General features: G+C 34.9%; 2 protein-coding genes across 2 annotated transcripts; one reads left to right on the top strand and one right to left on the bottom strand.

Annotated features, from left to right (window-relative positions):
* The first annotated feature begins 219 nt into the window (after positions 1 to 219).
* LOC118744991 (probable cytochrome P450 6g2) lies at positions 220 to 11364 on the top strand. The gene is made up of 3 exons (XM_036478472.1): positions 220 to 873; positions 9995 to 10807; positions 10908 to 11364. Exons 1-3 carry the CDS (start codon positions 364 to 366, stop codon positions 11190 to 11192), a joined length of 1608 nt encoding a protein of 535 aa, XP_036334365.1. The 5' UTR covers positions 220 to 363; the 3' UTR covers positions 11193 to 11364.
* On the bottom strand, positions 11303 to 17959 carry LOC118744992 (probable cytochrome P450 6t3). The gene is made up of 2 exons (XM_036478473.1): positions 16531 to 17959; positions 11303 to 11698 (listed from the first exon to the last, which is right to left on the bottom strand). The coding sequence occupies exons 1-2, from the start codon at positions 17836 to 17838 to the stop codon at positions 11414 to 11416; spliced, it is 1593 nt and encodes a 530-aa protein (XP_036334366.1). The 5' UTR covers positions 17839 to 17959; the 3' UTR covers positions 11303 to 11413.
* Between the last annotated feature and the right edge of the window lie 1951 nt (positions 17960 to 19910).

Below are 19910 nucleotides of genomic sequence, written 5' to 3'. Positions count from 1 at the left end.
TAAATGTGTTAGAATCTTTGCCTAAAGTGCTCAGCAATGTCTTGTAAGGTAGGATGTGCAACACGCTATCCGAGGGGCAATCACACACACACATATACACAGAGAGAGGAGTTTACTCAGCTCCCAACTTTGGTGCAATCGTTTGATACGTTCGTTATCGTTTGATACATACATACATATCAACAATCTTGATAGCGGTATAAAAGCGCTTAGACACCCGCCACTCGCAATCAGTTTAAATTAATTTGTTCATATTGTGTTCTAATGTGATTTATTTATTACTCGAATAATTGCAATTTGTTATAGAAAGTGTTAGTAAATTAAGCAATATCGACGTTTGTAAACAAAATCACTTGCGAAACTATGGTCGCCATAAATGTACTATCCGGCGTTGCGGGCGCGTTAATTGCCCACTCAACTGAGATCTTAGCCACTATGGCCTTCTTCTTCTTCGCACTTTACCTTTGGCTGCAATATCAATATTCGTATTGGCGACGTCATCGTGTGCCTTATATTGAGCCGACAATGATTTTTGGCAATCTCAAGGGTATTATCAATTCTGAGAGTGATCCTTGTTCGTGGTTCCAGTATTTGTATAATCATGAAAAGGCTAGGGATCATGCAGCGGTTGGCATATACGTTTTCAATAAACCTTCTTTGTTGATACGCGATTTGGAGCTGATCAAAACAATTTTGATTAAGGATTTCAATTATTTCTCAAATCGCCATTCCGCTTCTGATCCGCACTCCGACTCATTGGGCTCAGATAATTTGTTCTTCGCGAAGAATCCCAGATGGAAGGAGATACGCGTGAAGTTGACGCCTGTTTTCACCAGTGGCCGGATGAAACAAATGTTTCCACTGATCGAGGAGGTAAGTGCGTAAATTTACTTACATATGTAACAAGTTAAAAAGTTAAAAAACCAGACAGAGTTAAAACAAAAAATGTCGCGCATTTTTGGCACAAGTCCCTACACTGAGCCAAAAGCACAGTGGTTTTTTCAATCAAGTTATTGCTTGATTTTTTCATGCTAAATACACCGATTGTGGGAATCGCGATTCAAGTTGAACATTTGAAAATGCATTTGTATGTCCAGCTGTAGCTAAACGTGTAGAGATGCTTGCCCTTACTCAGCTTCCAGCAGGTTCCGTCAGAGGCAACATGTAATTTTTCTATTTTTATTTTTGTTTCGTGAAGTGAAGAACAAAATCAAGCAACGAAGACAATTTATTCAAGTTGAACATTTGAGGAAAAATTTACAGAACAGCTATAGCTGAGTGTGTACAGATGCTTGAAGTTATGTAGGTACGAAGAAGTTACGGCCCCGAATCTCATGCATGGTTAAACTATAATAAAAACGTTTGCTTTGTGTTTCCGAAATATGAAAAAGCATCTATGAAGTGCAGAACAAAAGCCTTGGTAATATCAAACCAAAATCTCTCTGAATCCTTTTCAAGTTTTATTTCGGTATTATTATCCAATTTTGGATAGATTTTTTTCGCAGTGTCACATTTTCAAGTGAGCATACACACAGGGTAAATATTCTAGTACCTGTCAATGCATGGCGGTCTATGCGTACCTGGTTGGTGTACTTGGCGGATATGAGGCCTTGAGAGCAAGAGTCTATTTAAAAAAATTTAGGTACAGCTTAAAATGCATTACAATGCAATAGCCTGAGGCACACTCTTTTATGTTTCTTAACTACATATCGCACGTTTAATAATGTAGGGATGTAACTCAAAATTTACGTTGTTGGAGATTTAATTATGCAATTAATAAGCTTAATAAACAGTATGTGTACAGTAACCAGATTTCTGTGGAGAAAAAAAGCATCGAATCCGAACATACCAGTTTGTTTTAATAATAAAAAGTCAACATCTTTTAATAAAGTTTTATTTGGGACAAAACGAAGAGAAAAAAGCTTTAAAAATAATCGCAAAAATGTATACACACAATATATGTATACGGAAATATTGTACCAGGGACGTTTCGAATGTTCAGGGAAATTAGCTATAATTATTATTATTTTGTTAATTTTTGTCAATGTTACAATGTAGTTTTTCTCAACGAATTGGCCTGTAGATGTACAATGAAGTTTTTTATTTTTGAAACGGGTTGCCACCTGTTGCATCTTTTTTTTTAATTATTTAATAAGTTAAATGAATTAGATATTACGAAATGGGTATCAACTGAAATGATTTTGAATATGCTTTACTTCTAAACGACACGTTGCCACATGTTTAAAAAATCAAATTCACAGTGATTAAGGGAATAAGGTAACTGAAATATGTATACCAATATGGGTATCACAAAAAAGAAAAAATGTATTTCTTATTTCGAAAACCAAAAACCCGTGCTATTTAATAAAATAATAAAAAATATATTTTTTATTCATTCCACTAAAATTAACAGTTTTTTGAAATTTCAATAAAAAAAAGATTTTTCTGGGATACCGCAGGGACACCCTGTGTACCAATATTTTATTTCAAAGAATGTACGTTTGACCTTTATTTAGGTGAAGAGCTTACGCATGGCTATGCTCTTATTAAAATTCTTAGTATAAAATTTGTCGACTTTAGTGGCTTCCTGGCGGGATATAATTTATTTTTTAGGGTAGTTTCTGTTTAATTATTTTTAGTGAATAAATTTTCTTTACAAAAATACCAAGCCCGTTCACATGGCCGATAACGAATTTTTAGATTTTTGCCCACTTAGGCGGCACTGTGCGTCCTCAAAGAACTTTTTCGATGTCTCCTCAATCCACCTATTTATGGCACGTTTTGCGTCAGTTAAACATTCAAATCGAGGGTTTTTCAAATCTGGGAACAGATGATAATCACTGGGTGTGAGATCCGAGGGGAATAAAGTGGGTGCGGAAGCAATTCCCATCGTAAATCGTTCGAAACATCATTCGTTTTTCTTGTGGTGTGTGGTCTTGCGTTATCCTGTTGCAATTGCGGACGCTTATATAACTTTCCAAGTGGTTTTTTTGGCAAATACCTGTCGCATTGGTCCGCATTTCCACAAAAAGAAAATTATTGCTCTTTGAGATTTTGCTGTGTCTGTAATGGTTACAAAAACACTGCTATGAAAACGCATCTGTATCAATCGAACAGCTAATATTGCACTTGATAGTTGCATAAACATGTCAAAACTTGTCCAATAATATGGCCTATAAGTTCTCGGCAATTTTTTTAAAGCACAATTCCAAGAACTTTGGAAACATCCCTCGTTAATAGGAAAAAAAGATATTTTAGAACGTTTTTTTATGAATATATAGCTTACTATCTAAAAAAAAACATGTAAATCAAAATTTAAAACTTTGTAGAAAATTTATAAATATTCCACGAATTTAAGTATATGTTGATCAAATTTTAAACATTTTAATCAGATTCCTTAAATTTTCCGAGAAGGCATTTTTGTAGTCCACTCAATTTTAGTATAACAAAGTGCAGGTTCGAAGTAGTTTGGTCTTACCGCTGATTTTTGGCAATTTTGTGTTCACACATTTTCTTACATGCAAAGTATGTACGACATTTTTTTTTTGTATGGACAAAATGAGCAAGAATTTCCAGGAAAAATTACCAAAACAAACGATAAGACTTAAAATTGGGCAACAAAACTGCATACTCAGAATGTTTCTAAAAATTTATACGTCCCGATTTTAATAAAATATTCAGCGAGACAATTTCATCCAAATCGGTACGAATGGTCTCCGTAAGTATATGATCAATCCAACAGATAAACAAAATTCCCAAATATGGTAAAGATATATGTTTTTCCACTGTCTTTTTGTATACCAACTGTATGAAATGATAAAACTTTGATTGCGGTTTCCCACAAAACTTAAATTTTGAAATACTTCGTTATATTATTAAACGTACGATATATATATACATATACGCATCACGTAGATGCCACGAAATTTTCAATAAAAGACAGTATTTATTATTTAGAGAACCTTTTTTCATATTATTCGAAACAATTTTTTTTTTTTTAGATAGACTCCCCTTGCTCGCATGGCCCCAAACAGACTTATCGTGGTACTTCAAACCAAGTTCATAGATACGAGTATGAAATCAAATAATATGCAAGGGTAAAGATACATATGAAACTAAGAAAAACCCGGATAAACCGGTTTTATTCTATATATTTTCTCTACAGTAACACTTACGCAAAGCATAGCGGATAAAGATTTTCTGGACTTGAGTCTACTAATATGACATGCATAATCACAATAGCATCTACTTAGCTTTGAACTCAGTCTGGGTGAATAGTTGGATCGTGAGTCCAACTAGGAAACTGTCTATCCGAAGAGTTATTATGGCTCAATATATGTATACCCCTGAGTCTGAAGTATTTTTGCAAACCATTACGAAAACAAAATTTTGTTTGCCAAACCTAGGGGTAGATTTTTTACTGTTGTTTACATAGATCTACTGGAATAATTAAAATACTTCCTCAGCGAAAGTTTTATGATTTTTGGTGAGCTTTAATTTACTGTTACATGGCGTATTGGTTCGGAGACCAGAAATGGATAGGAATACATTTCTTAAGAGAACAGAAAGTGTCCTTATATAGGCTATTTATGATTTCCATTATAGGAACACTTATAACTGCACCAGTGGCAGTACTTTACACCTCATTGCTTCTATTGCCGACGGACCTATCGGTCATGAATTTAGTGTCATAAACTGCTACCAGGCAGTTTATGTGCAGGTCCTACGGACACAGAGGAGACCAATGAGGAGACCGGCAGCCTTGCCGAAGAAGGCGCCCTGTGTGCAATTATGCTGATAAAGAAGTGCCGATTCCTCTTCAAGCGATCTTAATTATGGCCTGCGAAGCCACGCAGTGGCTAGCCAGCTACCTAACCACATTTACTGGCACTGAGATCTGGTGAGTAAGGAAGGGATACTTGAGGTTAATAAACGTTGTAACAAAAAAAATTATGATCTTTATTGTCTTGCAAATATACTTTAGACTGACGTGATTTATGTATTTCAGTTATTTAGTGGTCAACTGTTTGTGTAATTTTCGTAGATTGTCGAAAGTCGAACCTACGAATATCCCTGCAAAAACGTTTAATGGTAATTATAGACTTTAAGTGATAAGGACTGTTCCAATGACCGTTGCATAATGCGTAAACAAATAGCGTGGTTGATTTGATAAATCGCGATTACTGTAAATAGATTCCGCAAACCTTCAATGCCTGCTCTGTTACTTGTTGGTTGCTATAGCAAAAGCAAGTTGAATCGGAAATTGGCGGCGTTTAAAGTTATGCTAAAAATCATAATCGCAATTTGAATTATTTTTTTGGTGAATCTAAATGCATTCATGTTTATACTACGTCGTTCATTAACTTCTTCGCCGCAAGTCTGATGCCATTCCCAAAGGCATAGTTGATTGACCTTGCGCGGCTTTCAACTGTAGATTGTGCACACAGTAAAAAACACGACTTATTTAATTTAAAACATTGTATCAATTAAAAGATCTTAAACGAAAATGATTAAAAATACTGCAATTGGCGCTTCATATATTTTAATAATGCTAAGTCCTTGCCTGAGTTTCTCCTTCGATTTTGGTTGAGCGCCTTGATGGTTGTCAAACAACTATAGAGACCTAGCTTGTGTGTTAACATGTTTCTTGCTTCCAAGCGTTGACGAAAGTTAAAAAACAAGCCCGGAAGTGAATATCCAGCTGGATAAGGCCCTGGTTGGTTTTCTGAGGAGATAACTTGAAACGCACTCCTTAAAACTCTATTCAAGGTTTAGTCTCGCAAAGATCTGGCCATTGCAAAAGAATGTCCAGTGGCGGGTCCATAAATACTCCACCCGTTTTGAATTCCATCCTTGATCTGTCTGTGTACCAATGTACATATCGTCGTTTAAAGTACCAAACCGCATATCACGAAAATGCAAAACCTCGTATGTGAGGCTGCCTTAATTTTATAGGAGAGAGTAAAACTTGTGTTATTTCAAAACGGTTCTTCTTCTTATGTCTAAGTATCGATATTTTAGTACGAATGGATAAGGGCTTGATGCTAGGAGATTCCGGTAGGTAAATATCTTTTTTGGCACAAAAGTCAGTTACGAGGTTTTAAAAAACCGCGTATCAGCAAAATGCAAAACGGCGTATGTGAAGTTGTAGATATTATTTTCTAGAGCGTAAAAACACTAATATTTCAAAATGGTTCTCTTTTTACAACGCTTTTATCAACTTGCAATGTTGTGGCTCCAGAAACTTTTAATGTTGTGGATCCAGAAACTTTCAATGTTGTGTGTCCGACACCATAAAACCTTTGCTTTGAAAAGTTCCTATAAAAAAGCATAGTGCATAGGGCGACATCCGTAGTGAATAGGGCGAGGTAGATGACATCTAGATGTCGCCCTATGTACTACGTTCGCTACAGCGGAAATAGACGACACGCCATATATTTAAATAAAATTAATTGGTGCTCGTTTGTATGTACATACATATGTAAATGCATCTGTGTGCACCTTTCTATTAATATCGTTGAATTATTTTAATATCTATCGCAAAATTTTATACAGGCAAGACAAAAAAGTAGAAAATAAATAATATAAAAAAAAAAACTTTTTAATATACAACGCTTTTATAAATGGACTAAAAAGTAGAAAATAATATTTCTCAGTCCCATAGAATTTGTTTTGATAACTTTTGATTTTGAAATTTTAGCAAAAGTCGTTATAACCAATTTATGAGATTGAAAATGAAAAGCGTGGGGCGCATGCAATACAAAGCATTATAGGGCTATTCGCGATTCGGTGCATAAGAGCTGACAAATTTATGCAATTGCAGAAATATGCCATGGATTGTGAGCGATCTTTATTAAACTGTCATGGTAAAGCTTTTGCAAAACAATTTTTGTGCATCAGCTTTGGTTTTGTTTATGAATGCAATGCATAGCATTTTTATGCTATGGATTTTCGGTATTGCAAATTTGCCAAGCCATGACAAATGCAAATGCGTGTATTTTGTTTGTGTATTGCAAATAATTTGCAATACAAATTTGCAATGCAATGATGCTAGGCCATTTGCACCGGATCGCGAATAGCCCTTATATTTAATTGACAATAGGCAAACTACATAACATAGAACTTAAATTTCTTCAGCGAAAGTACAAATTTGAGATCGATTTTAAGCGGTCGTTATTCATATATCCACATACATATGAACATATATTACCCTTCATATCAATTCAGGTGGCTATTATATGCGCCCCACGCTTTTCATTTTCAATCTCATAAGTTGTTTATAACGACTTTTGCTAAAATTTCAAAATCAAAAGTTATCAAAACAACTTCTATGGGACTGAGAAATATTATTTTCTACTTTTTAGTCCATTTATAATAGCGTTGTATATTAAAAAGTTTTTTATACCCGAGCGCACTTGTGCACAAGGGTATATTAATTTTGTTCACATAACGGTTGTTTGTAACAGCCAAAACGAATCGAGATAGATATAGACAAATGTATACATAAATGATCAGGATGAAAAAAGAAATCGATTAAGCCATGTCTGTCTGTCCGTCCGTCTGTCCGTCTGTCCGTCTGTCCGTGTACACGATAACTCGAGCAAAAATTGAGATATCTCAATGAAATTTGGTATGTAGGTTTCCCTTAATCCAAGGTAGGGTGGTATTGAAAATGGGCGAAATCGGACTTTAACCACGCCCACTTCCCATATAACGGTAATTTCCAGAAATACGAAAACTGCGATATTTTAGTAACTACTGAAGATAATTCACTCAAAATTGATATTTACAATAAGTTTTAGACGAAAAATAAGAATATTATAAATTTTGGGAAAATGGGCGTAGCCACGCCCACTTATGGTTACATGTGTATATCTTGGTAACCGCTGCACCAATTTCTTCCAAACTTGGCACAGTTGTTGGCCTTGGTACAGCATAAAAAACCGCCGAAACTTTTTAAAATCGGACAATAACCACGCCCACATCCCATATAACGGTAATTTAGAGAAATACAAAATCTTCGATAAATAATTAAATATTGAAGCTAATTTATTCAAAATTGATGCTTGTAACAATTCTTTACCAAGAAATACGTTTATGGTAAAATTTTGGAAAATGGGCGTGGCACCGCCCACTTATGATCACATATAAGTATATCGATAACCGTTCTACCAATTTGTACCAAACTCGGTATGGTTATTGTACTTGCCACTTGTAAGCAAAACGTTGAAAATTATTGAAATCGGACTAAAATAACGGCCGATTCTCATATAACGGTAAATTTAAGAAATGCTTGAAACTTCAATAATTCGAAATTGAAGGACGCTAATTTACTCAAAATTGATACACCTCGGCTTACCATCTAGCGGAAGGTTTCGGAAGGGTGAAAAAACATATATTTAATACTTGCGCCGGGTATTTAATGTTCGGCTCCGCCCGAACTTAGACTTTCTTACTTGTTTTTATATTATTTATTTATAAAGCAATCGCATTTCTGGCTAGTATATTTGGATGAATGGATAAGGATTGAGCCAAGAGCTTGTGTGAGCAAATCCAATTTTTGGCAGCCAATGTCAGTTACGCGGTTTTGCAGAATGACGATACGCGGTTTTGTACTTTAAACGACGATATGCGGTCAAGGTCATTGGATCTAGTTGCAAAAACCTCTCTGTCAGAGATTTTGATCCCTTCGCTTTTGGTCCCAAGTGTCAAATTAATCCCATATCTTTCCTGTGAGATAACCACGTAGAGATTCGGGTTTTCACTCAAGACAAAAGATGACACTGGAGCTACTGGCCTCTGGAGAGCAATTGCAAACTTCTGATTCAGGTACAATGACAAGGGCTTTTCAATTGGAGTATTCTTGCACTACGTTGAATTTCTTTGCGAAATACAATAATATAACCAGGTGCCCCGAAAAAGTTGGCGGTGAAATTATTTCTAAAAAAGAGAAAGAACGAGGGTGGGCCATGGTAAATGAGGTAAATTCTCCTTCATGGATAATTTTAAAATGAAAATTGCAAAACAAATGGCTGAGTTTCTTACATCTTTATGAATAGGTTAGTTACCAAAGGAAATAAATCAGAATTTGGCGATATGAAAATTTTGATGCAGTTCGTTTGGTTTAAAGGAGCTGCATTAAATTTTCCATATCGGAAAAATGCTGACTTATTGTAATTAACCGATTCATATGTACGTATCTCAAAATTTTTTCAAGACATTTTCTGAAAAGGAGTTCGGCGTTTTTTATGAAAACACAAATTTTAAGGGTGTGCCCGTCGCCATTCATTTTTAATGACATTCAATCGAAGTTGTTGCTGTTATTGTAGCAGCATATAAATTTCCCAATCAGTTTTTGGGGAATGAAGTTTTAGTGACAGTCCCTGGTCAAATATTAACCTTGGCCGTTCCATTTCCGTAGACCCGACCGTCGTGGGAATGTTGAATTGAGGTCAACTATTTTGGTGGCACTCCTAAAATTCAAGAAATTTTACAAACATTTTTTTGTTGGGGCGTGATACCGCCTAATGTAAGTGCATGCATACATCGTTCTTTCTATAATTATAGTGAAATTATAATTGCATATTAACAATTAGTTTCAGTTCTAATATAGAACTCGCTAATTTGGTTTGTTTATTGCGAAACCCGTTAGCAGTCAATGACGAACATGAAAATAATCGCTTTTAATTTTACAATTACTTACCTTACCTTTTGAAACAAAAGGAGCGTGTAAGCGAATTAAACAAAAAAAACTAAGGAATTAAAGACGGTCTGAGGGCAAAAGTACGCTTTAGTTGAAATTAATTTCGTAGTGAAAGTTTATGTATATTAGTGAGTAGTTGGGCGGCGGGGCGTATGTGTAATCTGTAAATATGCACTTTGATGTTGCATTTTATTTCAATTATCAAAATTATTATCGTGACAATATATGCCAACCGCTTTTACGCATTTGCAAACAATTGAAAATAATATTATTTTTTCTCACATCTCGCAGGTTGCACGCGAATATGACAAGTATTTATGTGCATTGAAAGTGGATCCGAAAACTAATTCTACGATGATGGAGGTAAAGGAACCGAATGCGCTCTATACAACCGATGTGATTGCAATCACCGCTTATGGCATACAGGCGAACAGCCTTAATGACCCCAATGGCATTTTCCGCAAGAGTGGCAAGAAGATTTTCACCTTCACTTGGCTACGTGCCATGGAGTTCAAAGCTTTCTTCTTTTTACCCATCTTGGTGAAAATATTCCGCTTCAAGGTCTTCTCCGCAGAAACGACAGTCTTCCTACGCAACACCATCAATCATGTTATGGAGGAACGCATTCGCACTGGAGCTGTACGCAATGATCTCATCGATACTTTGATTAAATTCCGACGTGAAGCAGAAGTAGAATTGAAGGAAGGTAAAAAACCATTCATTTTAGAGCGAGACGCTTTGGCGGCACAAGCAGCTATCTTCTTCTCGGCTGGCTTTGAGACCTCATCATCAACCATGTCTTTTACAATGTTCGAAATGGCGCGTCACCCCGAAATGCAGCAACGTTTGCGCGAAGAGATGCGCACAGCTTTGCAGAGTAATGACGGCAAAGTGACCTACGAACTGATAATGGGTCTCAAGTATATGGATAATGTTGTAAAGGAAGTGCTACGCCGTTATCCGCCATTACCTTTCCTCGATCGCGTATGCACGCCGAAAGCGGGAGAAAAGGGTTATTCGCTGAAGGAATTCGGCATTGATTTCGTTGTACCTGAAGATATGCCTATCTACATACCAAATCAGGCTGTACAAATGGATCCAAGGGTGAGTGCTTGTGTTTGGAAGCCGACATTTTTTTTTATCTTATGCTTAAAAAGCTTTTATGACACTTTTACTTAATCATTTTCTTTTTGTATTCTTTTAGAATTTCAAAGATCCCGAGCAATTTAATCCCGATCGTTTTCTACCTGAAAATAAGCAAGACAACAATATGAATGCATATATGCCATTCGGCACTGGCCCCCATAATTGTATTGGTGAACGCTTCGCAATGATGCAAACAAAGTTGGGATTGCTCTACTTCTATCGCAATCATTATGTAACGGCTTGTGACAAAACGCCGCAGAAAATTCAATTGGATCCACGTGCCGTTATTATCCAGTCGCTTGGTGGTATTCACGTGAATGTTGTACGGGATCCGTTATTTTGAGTGCGATTTAGAAATACAAAAAAATAGCAGCTCTTTTTCTGTTTGTGGGTTAATTTATAACCATTGTGTAGCTGTGAAATTGCATTGTAGTAATAATACACTATTGTAATTTTGTTTCTTGTTTGTTATTTACATATTTATATATATTGTGAATAAATTAAAAATTATCACAGTAATTTTTTTTTTAATACTTAAAACACAATGACTTATAATTAACAATATCAGCATAACTCATCCTTGACAAACTTCAAATATAGCTCACCCTCAGCTTCTAGCATGAAACGCTTGGGATCAAATCGAATTTCGTTGACTGTTCTCTCGCAGACCTCAACGCGATATTTTCTTAAAATATATATTAGTCCCAGCTTGACTTGCAATATTCCCAGTCGACTGCCTACGCATCCATGTGGACCCGCACCAAAGGGTATGTAGGTCATTGGTTTAATGGAGGGTAGATTTTCAGGCGCAAATCTTTCGGGATCGAAAAATTGTGGATTGGGCCAATACTGGAAAACCACAAAAGTAAAAATACCATTAAAATAAAAGACCACAGAATTTCATTGAGTGGATAGCCTATATGGTGTTACTAAAGAAATTTTTAAGGATTTGTTTCGAGTTTGTTGGGTTATAGGGCTTAGCATAACTACAAGACACCCACGTATTGCTACGTTTTGACTAGTTTTTAATTTAAATTATATTTTTTTATGAAAGACTAGTTAATTCAGTAACAAAAAAACACATAAATTCAAGTTTTAAACTTTGTTAAAAAAACTCTATAAAGTTTCATCAAAATTATGCATAAAATCCGTTTTAGAATTTTTAAGAAAATTTTTGGGTATGCAGTTTTATTCCTATTCATTTCTAGTATGATACAATTTTCGAACAGGCTTCAAATGATCAATCCTAAGTATATGAGCGAATCGCATGACTTGTTACATTTTTCGACGAAAACATGTTTTTGGTCAAAAACGGTGGTACACTTATCATAGAGAATGCATTATCTTCAGTCTTGCATAAAGAACAAGATTCCACCGCGAAATTGTATTTAATTTAAAACTTAAAAAAGATGTACTAAAAAGTAAAAATATCAACTCGTACTTATGTACCCGCAGGTGTGTATGTAATGTATACGCCCCATAGCACATTATCTAGCCTGTGATTTATCAGACATTATTAATGGTACTTCATTACAGTGTAACGTTTTTTGCGTTAAACAATTTTTTAGTTAACTTCCTCACTCTCAAAAGTTGGCAAAACACATTTTCCTTGTGAATCGTGTTTTCAGTGACGCAATACTTCTAACTTTTTTATATTTATTTTATGAAAGCGAGGAATTCATTCAAGAAACTGTGTAATGCAAACAGGAGCACTTGCATAGAACAATACTTATCAATATTTAAATATTAAAAATTGTATTATTTATATCGGTTCTAAGCGAAGTCTTTTTTGTGCTTGATTAATTTCTTTTTTATCTTTTTTACATAAACTTTTAAAAACCCTGCCACTCAGGGCCACACTTAGTTTTTTTTTTAATGAAATCCCATTGCCTGTAGATTAAAACAATATATATTATAGCTGCACATTTTTGCGCGGTTATTCCATACACGCCCGCTACTAGCCACTTTCACCTGTGTAATTAAACCTTGAAATGCAGTTTAACCAACTTCCCGATGAGGTCCACTCTAAAATATCTATTTAAAAATGTGATTATAAATCGAGTATATTTTTGTTTATTTTTTTAATTCTTAAGTAAATTTACACGATGAATATGTATTTTTCTCGTTTACACATTTTCGTCTGTAAAATCGTTTTTTGTTAGCGACTTTACACAATTCTACGGGTGAAATCAAACAGCAGGTGGGTAGTTTGTAGCTTGTACATACTTTCGTAGTAAACTTATGCATACTACAGCAGCTATACCACACTCCAAAAAGTCCGAAATTTAAACAAACTATTCGTTGAAAAATCGAGCATGTAATTTCGCGAATAATAAGGTAGGAAATCAGGACCTTAAAGCTAGGAAATTTACACAATTTTTTTTAGAGTGTTGAGACTTGAAACGGCAAACGTAGCTCAGAACCCGATGACAATCCAATATGAAAGATGAACTAATCCGCTATGTGGTGCAGATATCGATATATTATTTTTTTTTTATTAACTAACAGGTATTTCATACATCTGTTGGTTGGATGTGACGGAAGTTGCATTTTTAGCAAAAAACGCTACCACATTGCAGCCTGCATCACTAAATCCATATAAATTAAAGTTTCAAACTTTGTACAAAATTTTGGAAAATTCAACAAATTTTCGTGAAAATTTGTAACTTCTTAATCTGAGTTTTTTAGAAAATTAGCAGTTTTATAGGTTATATACTTTATATCTGAACTATCGCATTTTCTTCCATAAGGACATGAATTTCTTAATAGGTAAGAAATTTTTATGAACATTTGTTGAATCTTCCTAGATTTTTTATAGAGTTTCGCATTTTAATTTGTGTGGTTTTGGTGATAGCATGAACAATACCTTTATGGAAATTAGCATAAAGATTTTATCTTCAAAAACATTTTGAACATTTAAAGAAAATCATGTGAACGCTTATTTGAGTTGCTGTGTAAGTTCTTCTACTACAAATACTAATTTTGCTTAAACATCCCATGAATTAAATGCAAATACAGTTGTTACCGTGTTTATATCAACTCATTTTCTTGTTTTTAGTTAAAATATAGCTTAAATTCAGCCGTACCATAGCTACAAACCTTTTAAGAAAAATCTATTTATTTTATAAAAAACAGATTTTCGGCACATGAATTTTTCAAAATACAAACCTGAGTAATTTAGTAAAAAATTTATAGTAAATTACCGTAGAATTTGTACCTTTCAAAAATACCAATACAGGGGAGGTCGCGTGGTTATTATCCGATATCGCAAAGGTTCCAAAGAATTTCTGAATGGGGCTAACATGAAACCGGTTAGGTGGGTACACATATTTCATGATAATGGGGTTTGACCACGCCCATTTAAAACAATTTATTAAATACTAAATTTTGTGCTAAAAGTTCACCCTATATATAAATTTTTAGTAATTTGGCTGCGGTAAGTTACTTAAATATCGCAGTTTTTGTTTTTTTTTCAAAAATACCGTTACATGGAAAACGAGTTTTCAGATTTAGCGAATCCTGAGAAAATTGCCTTTTTACAAGCTTTTTTTATAGGTAGGCTTGATATTGTCAGTAGTGAACTATTTAACATTTGAAAGGGAGAACCAAATCAAGAGAGGAGATAAGAGGGATGGTAAACAGCCTTTGTTGCTGCAAGGCAGCTCCTTTTAACTTTTCAGCAGACAAATAAGGAAAAAAAATATATAAATATTTTTCAAAAATAGCGACTGAAGAAATAGTTTTTATAATTAAGTCACATTCTTTTCTTTAATATAAATATTTAGAAAATAACTGGTTTCAATTAAACCACAAATGGAAACATGACCTCTCGGTCGCCAATGGTTAAAATTTTTTGTCAATATTATTGTGGCTTATTAACATTTTATTTAATAATGTTATTGACCTTTGTTCCGCGATTGTGTTTATTAGGAAAAATTTAAAAAGCAATAAAGTATAAGCGGTAGAAGATATAGCTGCTATTGCGAAGATCACCACATCTCCTCATCAGACTTCTTTTTTTCTCGACTTCAGCAGGGATGCATCATCAATGTGCTTTCTTTAACTGATTTGACAGGCTAACCCGCAAAAGCAAAAAGACAACAAAAAAATACGTGTGAATTTTGCTTTTGGATTATTGCCATCCCCTTGTATTTGTGAATTCGCTTTCTAATTTTTTTTTAATTTGCATTGCAAAAAAAAGATTACAACTCGAAGGGGGTAATTGTTTATAATGAGTACAAGCAATAACTGGCTATGCTAAAAATTTACACTCATGCTTAAATTCCAAAAGTCATTGTGAAAGTTTTTCAACACACTCTGAAATGGAATCATAAAAAAATTAAAAAAAAAAAAAAACATTAAAGTGTCTCATCAAACTGTAGTCTGCATCTTTTGTAACAATGCTTAGAAGCAGCGCCGGATTAAGGGCAGGGCCGACGGAAGAACAAAAAAATATTTTTTCAGAGATTACAGAAAAATTTCACAATTGTCAGCACAATCAAGATATATGTATCTTTCAGAACTTAGCTTAGCTTCTTCTGGCTCTGGCGAGATTCTCTACTAACACAATGATGGAAATTCCTGTAGGATGCTAGACTAATGGCTAAGAATGACCCCCGGACATATCAAAGAATACGGAAATAAGGGCGAGGGCAAGTGAATTATTTATCCTCAGCAACCTGCAAGGAAATAAAAAGTACAGGCAGAGGTAATAAGCCGGATTAAAAAGACACAATATTCGTACTATTCCATCTCTTTTCATATACGAGACTGCCGTGCGCAGTCGTTTAATACTGGATGCAACATGAGCGGCTAGTACAAACGGCTAGTACGAACTCAAGCGAGAATTTCAGAAGGAAACACGTGGCTAGAAGTGAATTAACGGTACTATTAAAATGAAAAATAAATAAATAAATAAAATATTAAAATTAATAGTATGTAACTATTAACTCAAACACATTAACACATGTATAACGGCTCCGGTTCGCCAGGTTTAGAAGGAAAGTACTATAGCAATTCGGAAGCCCGATGGCGTTTGATCGAGAGCTCTTTGCAAAAGACGCCAACATCCACCATATGCATGTAGTTCTGTCTTAAAACGTAGGAGCTGAAGCCTCCTGTCTCAGTGTCGATTTGTACTGATCCATTCCATCTGGCATGCCTTGGTGACTGTAGTTTTCATAAAGGGTACAATGCCGATACCAGCAGCTTTGCCTGCTTGGTTCAGTTATTTTCGGATCTTCGTATTCTCTACAGGCAGTAGCGTTGATAATAGGGGGTGATGTATAGATAATTCGATCAGGAAAAAATATTGGACATTGGTTTATTTTTTTGTAGTATTTCCTCAGTGTTTGCTATCTTACAAGAATCCTATGCCGATATTTGATAAAATAAAGTCTAGTAAAACCATTGTTTGAGAGAAACGAGTTACATCTGTTCTCGAATTTAGCAGCCCATCTTAAAACCAGTTCTCATTGCTTTTTCACACAGGACATCTAAGAGCTTTCCCCTAAAAATTATTACCTCACCATCTAAATTGGGGCAAAGGTCGATTGTATCATGAAGAATTTAACGGTACTCTTAAATTTGTGTATGAGAATTGAAGTTGGTTTTGTTTTTTGCTTAAAAATTACTTGTTACATAACGTTTGGTAAAAGGAAAATACAATCTGCGTTACTTACCTTTGAATCTCTGTGTATGCCTAAAATGGAGACATACGCTGGGACGTCTTTGGGTATAATTAGATACTTGGTTTCCTTATCGTACCATAACGTTTGCTGTTGGCTATGTGGCAAGCACTCTCGATTTATAAAAGGTGCTGTCGGATAAAGGCGCAGTCCTTCGGCGACAGCCATATTAAGATATGGCATATTCAACACTTTTTTGTAGCTTACATTACAACTCTCTGTACTAGCATACGCAGCTAACTCAGTTTTTAATTTCTGCTGAATTTTTGGCTGCTTCGCCAATTCAAATAAGATGAATGCAATCAGCGAAGAGGATGTCTCAAAGCCGGCCAACAGGAAAATGCCAACCTGCGCAGCTATAAAGTCAGGATGGCGTAGCCAAATGTTAAGTGGTGTGTCAGCTAAAGTCTGTTGCATTTTCAACAATAAATCGATAAGATCGCCGCTATCTCGGTCATAATTGCCCTCTTTTTTTATATGTTCCTTAACAAGTCGCCGCAAATAGTTTGAGTATTGGCGTGTGAAGAGTTTTGAATTAAGCGCACGCACTGCTCTGGGCAGAAAAAATATCACGAAAAAATCTATAATCTTACGCAGACTAGGTCTGAACAATTGTTTGCACTGCGCGCGCATTTCACAGCCGTCATTGCGTAAGCCTCCAGTATCGACACTATACAGTAACTCAGCTGTGACGTCTGTGGTGTAAAGCGCGCACATTTCCTTGACCTCTATAACAATGGCACCGCTGGCATCAGCAGTGGAATGTGCATATTTTTGTATTAATTTACGCGTGATATACCCTTCTAGCTGCTCAGCGATTGTTACAAGTTTCGGATACATTTTCTTCTTGATATGTCCAGTGGTGAAGAGCTTCGAGATCTCTCGCCGACTTTTACGCCAGATAGCATATTTGGCTAAGGGTAGCGTCAATGCGCCCATCGGATCACTCTGCAGCTCCGCAGCCTCAAAACGATTGGGAAAACTATTAAACTCTTTGATTAACAGCTGTTCAATCAATTGTGGATCGCGTATAAGTAACGCCGGTGTATGTAGTATGAAGAAACCAAAAAATGGCGCCGATTTAAGAGACGGTTCAGCGTAGAGTGAATGGAAATAATCGCCAAAAGATGTGCGTAGTAGCAGCAGTGGCTTCAAATTACCCAAAAACATGGTGGGCTGGAGGAAGGGAACCTTACGTCGATGCCAATAACGATAGCGGTAGAGGAGCCATAGTTGCAGTAGTGTAGCGGTGATAAGGAAAAGCGCGAGTGGAAATAGCGGCAAGGAATTAAAAGCTGACATGATGTGGACGGTGCTGTAAATGGAATAAAAAAAATGTTAGTTTAGCAATTACAATATATTAATATTTCAAAGAAGAGGCGCAAGGCTCAGCGATATGCGATACCAGTAACTTACAGGGCAATCCAGGCAACTGTCTTTCAACACGCCAAAGCTCTTGAAAGCTCTTTACTGTCTTTCGAAAGATAATTTAAAGATCTGCTGAAGGTTATGCTTATCGCCTTATAGCAATAAGTTTTTTTAACCTTAATTAAATTAATAAAATATGTTTTTTTAATAATAAAAAATAAGAATTAAAGAAAAATATTAATTTGAAAAATATAAAACTTAGTTTCTACAAAGTAAATGAAATTTAAAAAATATTCTTCTTTTAAAAGAATAACATCCAAAAGCTAACGGAAAATTTAATTAAGAAGTAAAAACAATTAATTTAAAAAGAAAGAAATGAAATAAGTTCCAAGAGCTAAATGAAATTTAAAAAAAATATTTTCCTTTCTAAAAGAATAACATCTAAAAATTAAAAGAAAACTAAATTAAGGAAAACTGAATAATTAGAAAAGAAACCAAATACATAAAACAAGTATTTATGAAAATAGCTTCTAAATATTTAAGTTTTTAACACTCAGTTGTTAATGTACTTTTTTAGTGAGAATTTATGACACTGCAGCAATCGGAAGCCAAGTAACTCCTTATGTACATATAATTATTTAGTATTGAATGTACTACTGATTGCTGAACTGGTAGATCAAATTATACACGAATAATAATGTATGTATGTATGAAAAATACTAGTTGCATACCACAAAAAACTTTTACCCTTATTATTTAATACAGAGCAATCGAGGAAAAACATGATGCACATATAATTCTTTTACTAAGGTACAAGCGCTTTCTCTAAAAATAGATTTTCATCACGAGTGGGGAATGAGAGAGCTTTTTTTTTGCGCTAGAATAACAAAAATCTTTCGAGCCATCTTGCCATCTGTCTTTCATTTGTCTTACGCTGCGTTTACATACGACAATTTGAGACAAGATAATTGAAAATATGTATTAGTTGTCTAATTGTTGTGTAAAGTAGGCGTCCAAACAATTATATTGAACCACGCGGGGGTCGCTGTTGAGTATCTGCACGAAGGTATATTGCAAAAGCAAAATAAAGAAAGGAAGCTTTGACGGGGCTACTCTGACGTATTTGTTGAAGTCTGCAGGTGCGGTAGGCGTCAGTCTTGTAGCTAGCAGCACGCTATATAAACCCGGGATCCGGTTGTGTGCTAGGTTTGGAACTCACCACACAAAAGAAGGTTGTCATGAAAGGTAAAAGGCAGCCGCGAGTGAGACCTGCTTTTTTAATGATTGTGACTATGCCCATCTTGATTATGTCCTCGGCAAAACCAAGACTCACATGCTTATATTATATTAACTTCAATATTTCATATGTAATATATTTATACATATTAGAGCTCTAGATACCCGGGTATCGAGCAATGCGAGTAGCTCGATACTCGCTCGAAACTCGTTCATTGCTCAACTGATCAAATTAGGGCTGTGCGATTAATTGATTACTCAAAATTTTAATTAATCATAAAGTAAATAACTAAATTATTCGATTAATTGGAAATTATGATTACTCAAAAGTTCAGTTACTCGAGTAATCAAGATTTTTGATTAACCAAAAACAAAAATAATTGAGTAATTTGCTTTATGATTAATCAACATTTCGAGTAAAATGAGTAATCAACATTTCAACTCTTTACATATGTATAAAGTAGTTAAAGTTCCTTGATACTTTGAAAACAACGTTTCTGTTTTCAAAAATTAAAGCAAACAATTTTTTTCATATACAGAATGTAAACAAGAAAATAAGCAAATTCCAAAGCAAACTCTTTTAACGAGCAAAATTATTTTTTTTGAGTAATCATATTTCAAGTAAATCGATTAATCATCGTTTTGAGTAATCAAAATCTTGATTACTCGAGTAATTGATTAACCGAATAATTGATTAACCAACTTGCTCGAGTAGATCAAATGTTTGTTCAAAATTTTCGAGTTTTTGAACAATTTCATAAACAAAAGAA

The sequence above is a fragment of the Rhagoletis pomonella genome, unplaced genomic scaffold, assembly GCF_013731165.1.
Source record: "Rhagoletis pomonella isolate Grant_MI unplaced genomic scaffold, Rhpom_1.0 Rhpom_scaffold_00008, whole genome shotgun sequence".
Taxonomy (NCBI): Eukaryota; Metazoa; Arthropoda; class Insecta; order Diptera; family Tephritidae; genus Rhagoletis; species Rhagoletis pomonella.
This window is presented reverse-complemented; position numbering and strand designations above follow the sequence as displayed.

Coding starts and splice junctions, on each gene's coding strand:
- LOC118744991 (XM_036478472.1), top strand. CDS start 364: ATGGTCGCCATAAATGTACTATCCGGCGTTGCGGGCGCGTTAATTGCC. Junction 874..9,994: donor TGTTTCCACTGATCGAGGAG/GTAAGTGCGTAA, acceptor CACATCTCGCAG/GTTGCACGCGAATATGACAA. Junction 10,808..10,907: donor CTGTACAAATGGATCCAAGG/GTGAGTGCTTGT, acceptor GTATTCTTTTAG/AATTTCAAAGATCCCGAGCA.
- LOC118744992 (XM_036478473.1), bottom strand. CDS start 17,838: ATGTCAGCTTTTAATTCCTTGCCGCTATTTCCACTCGCGCTTTTCCTT. Junction 11,699..16,530: donor GCATACACAGAGATTCAAAG/GTAAGTAACGCA, acceptor GTGGTTTTCCAG/TATTGGCCCAATCCACAATT.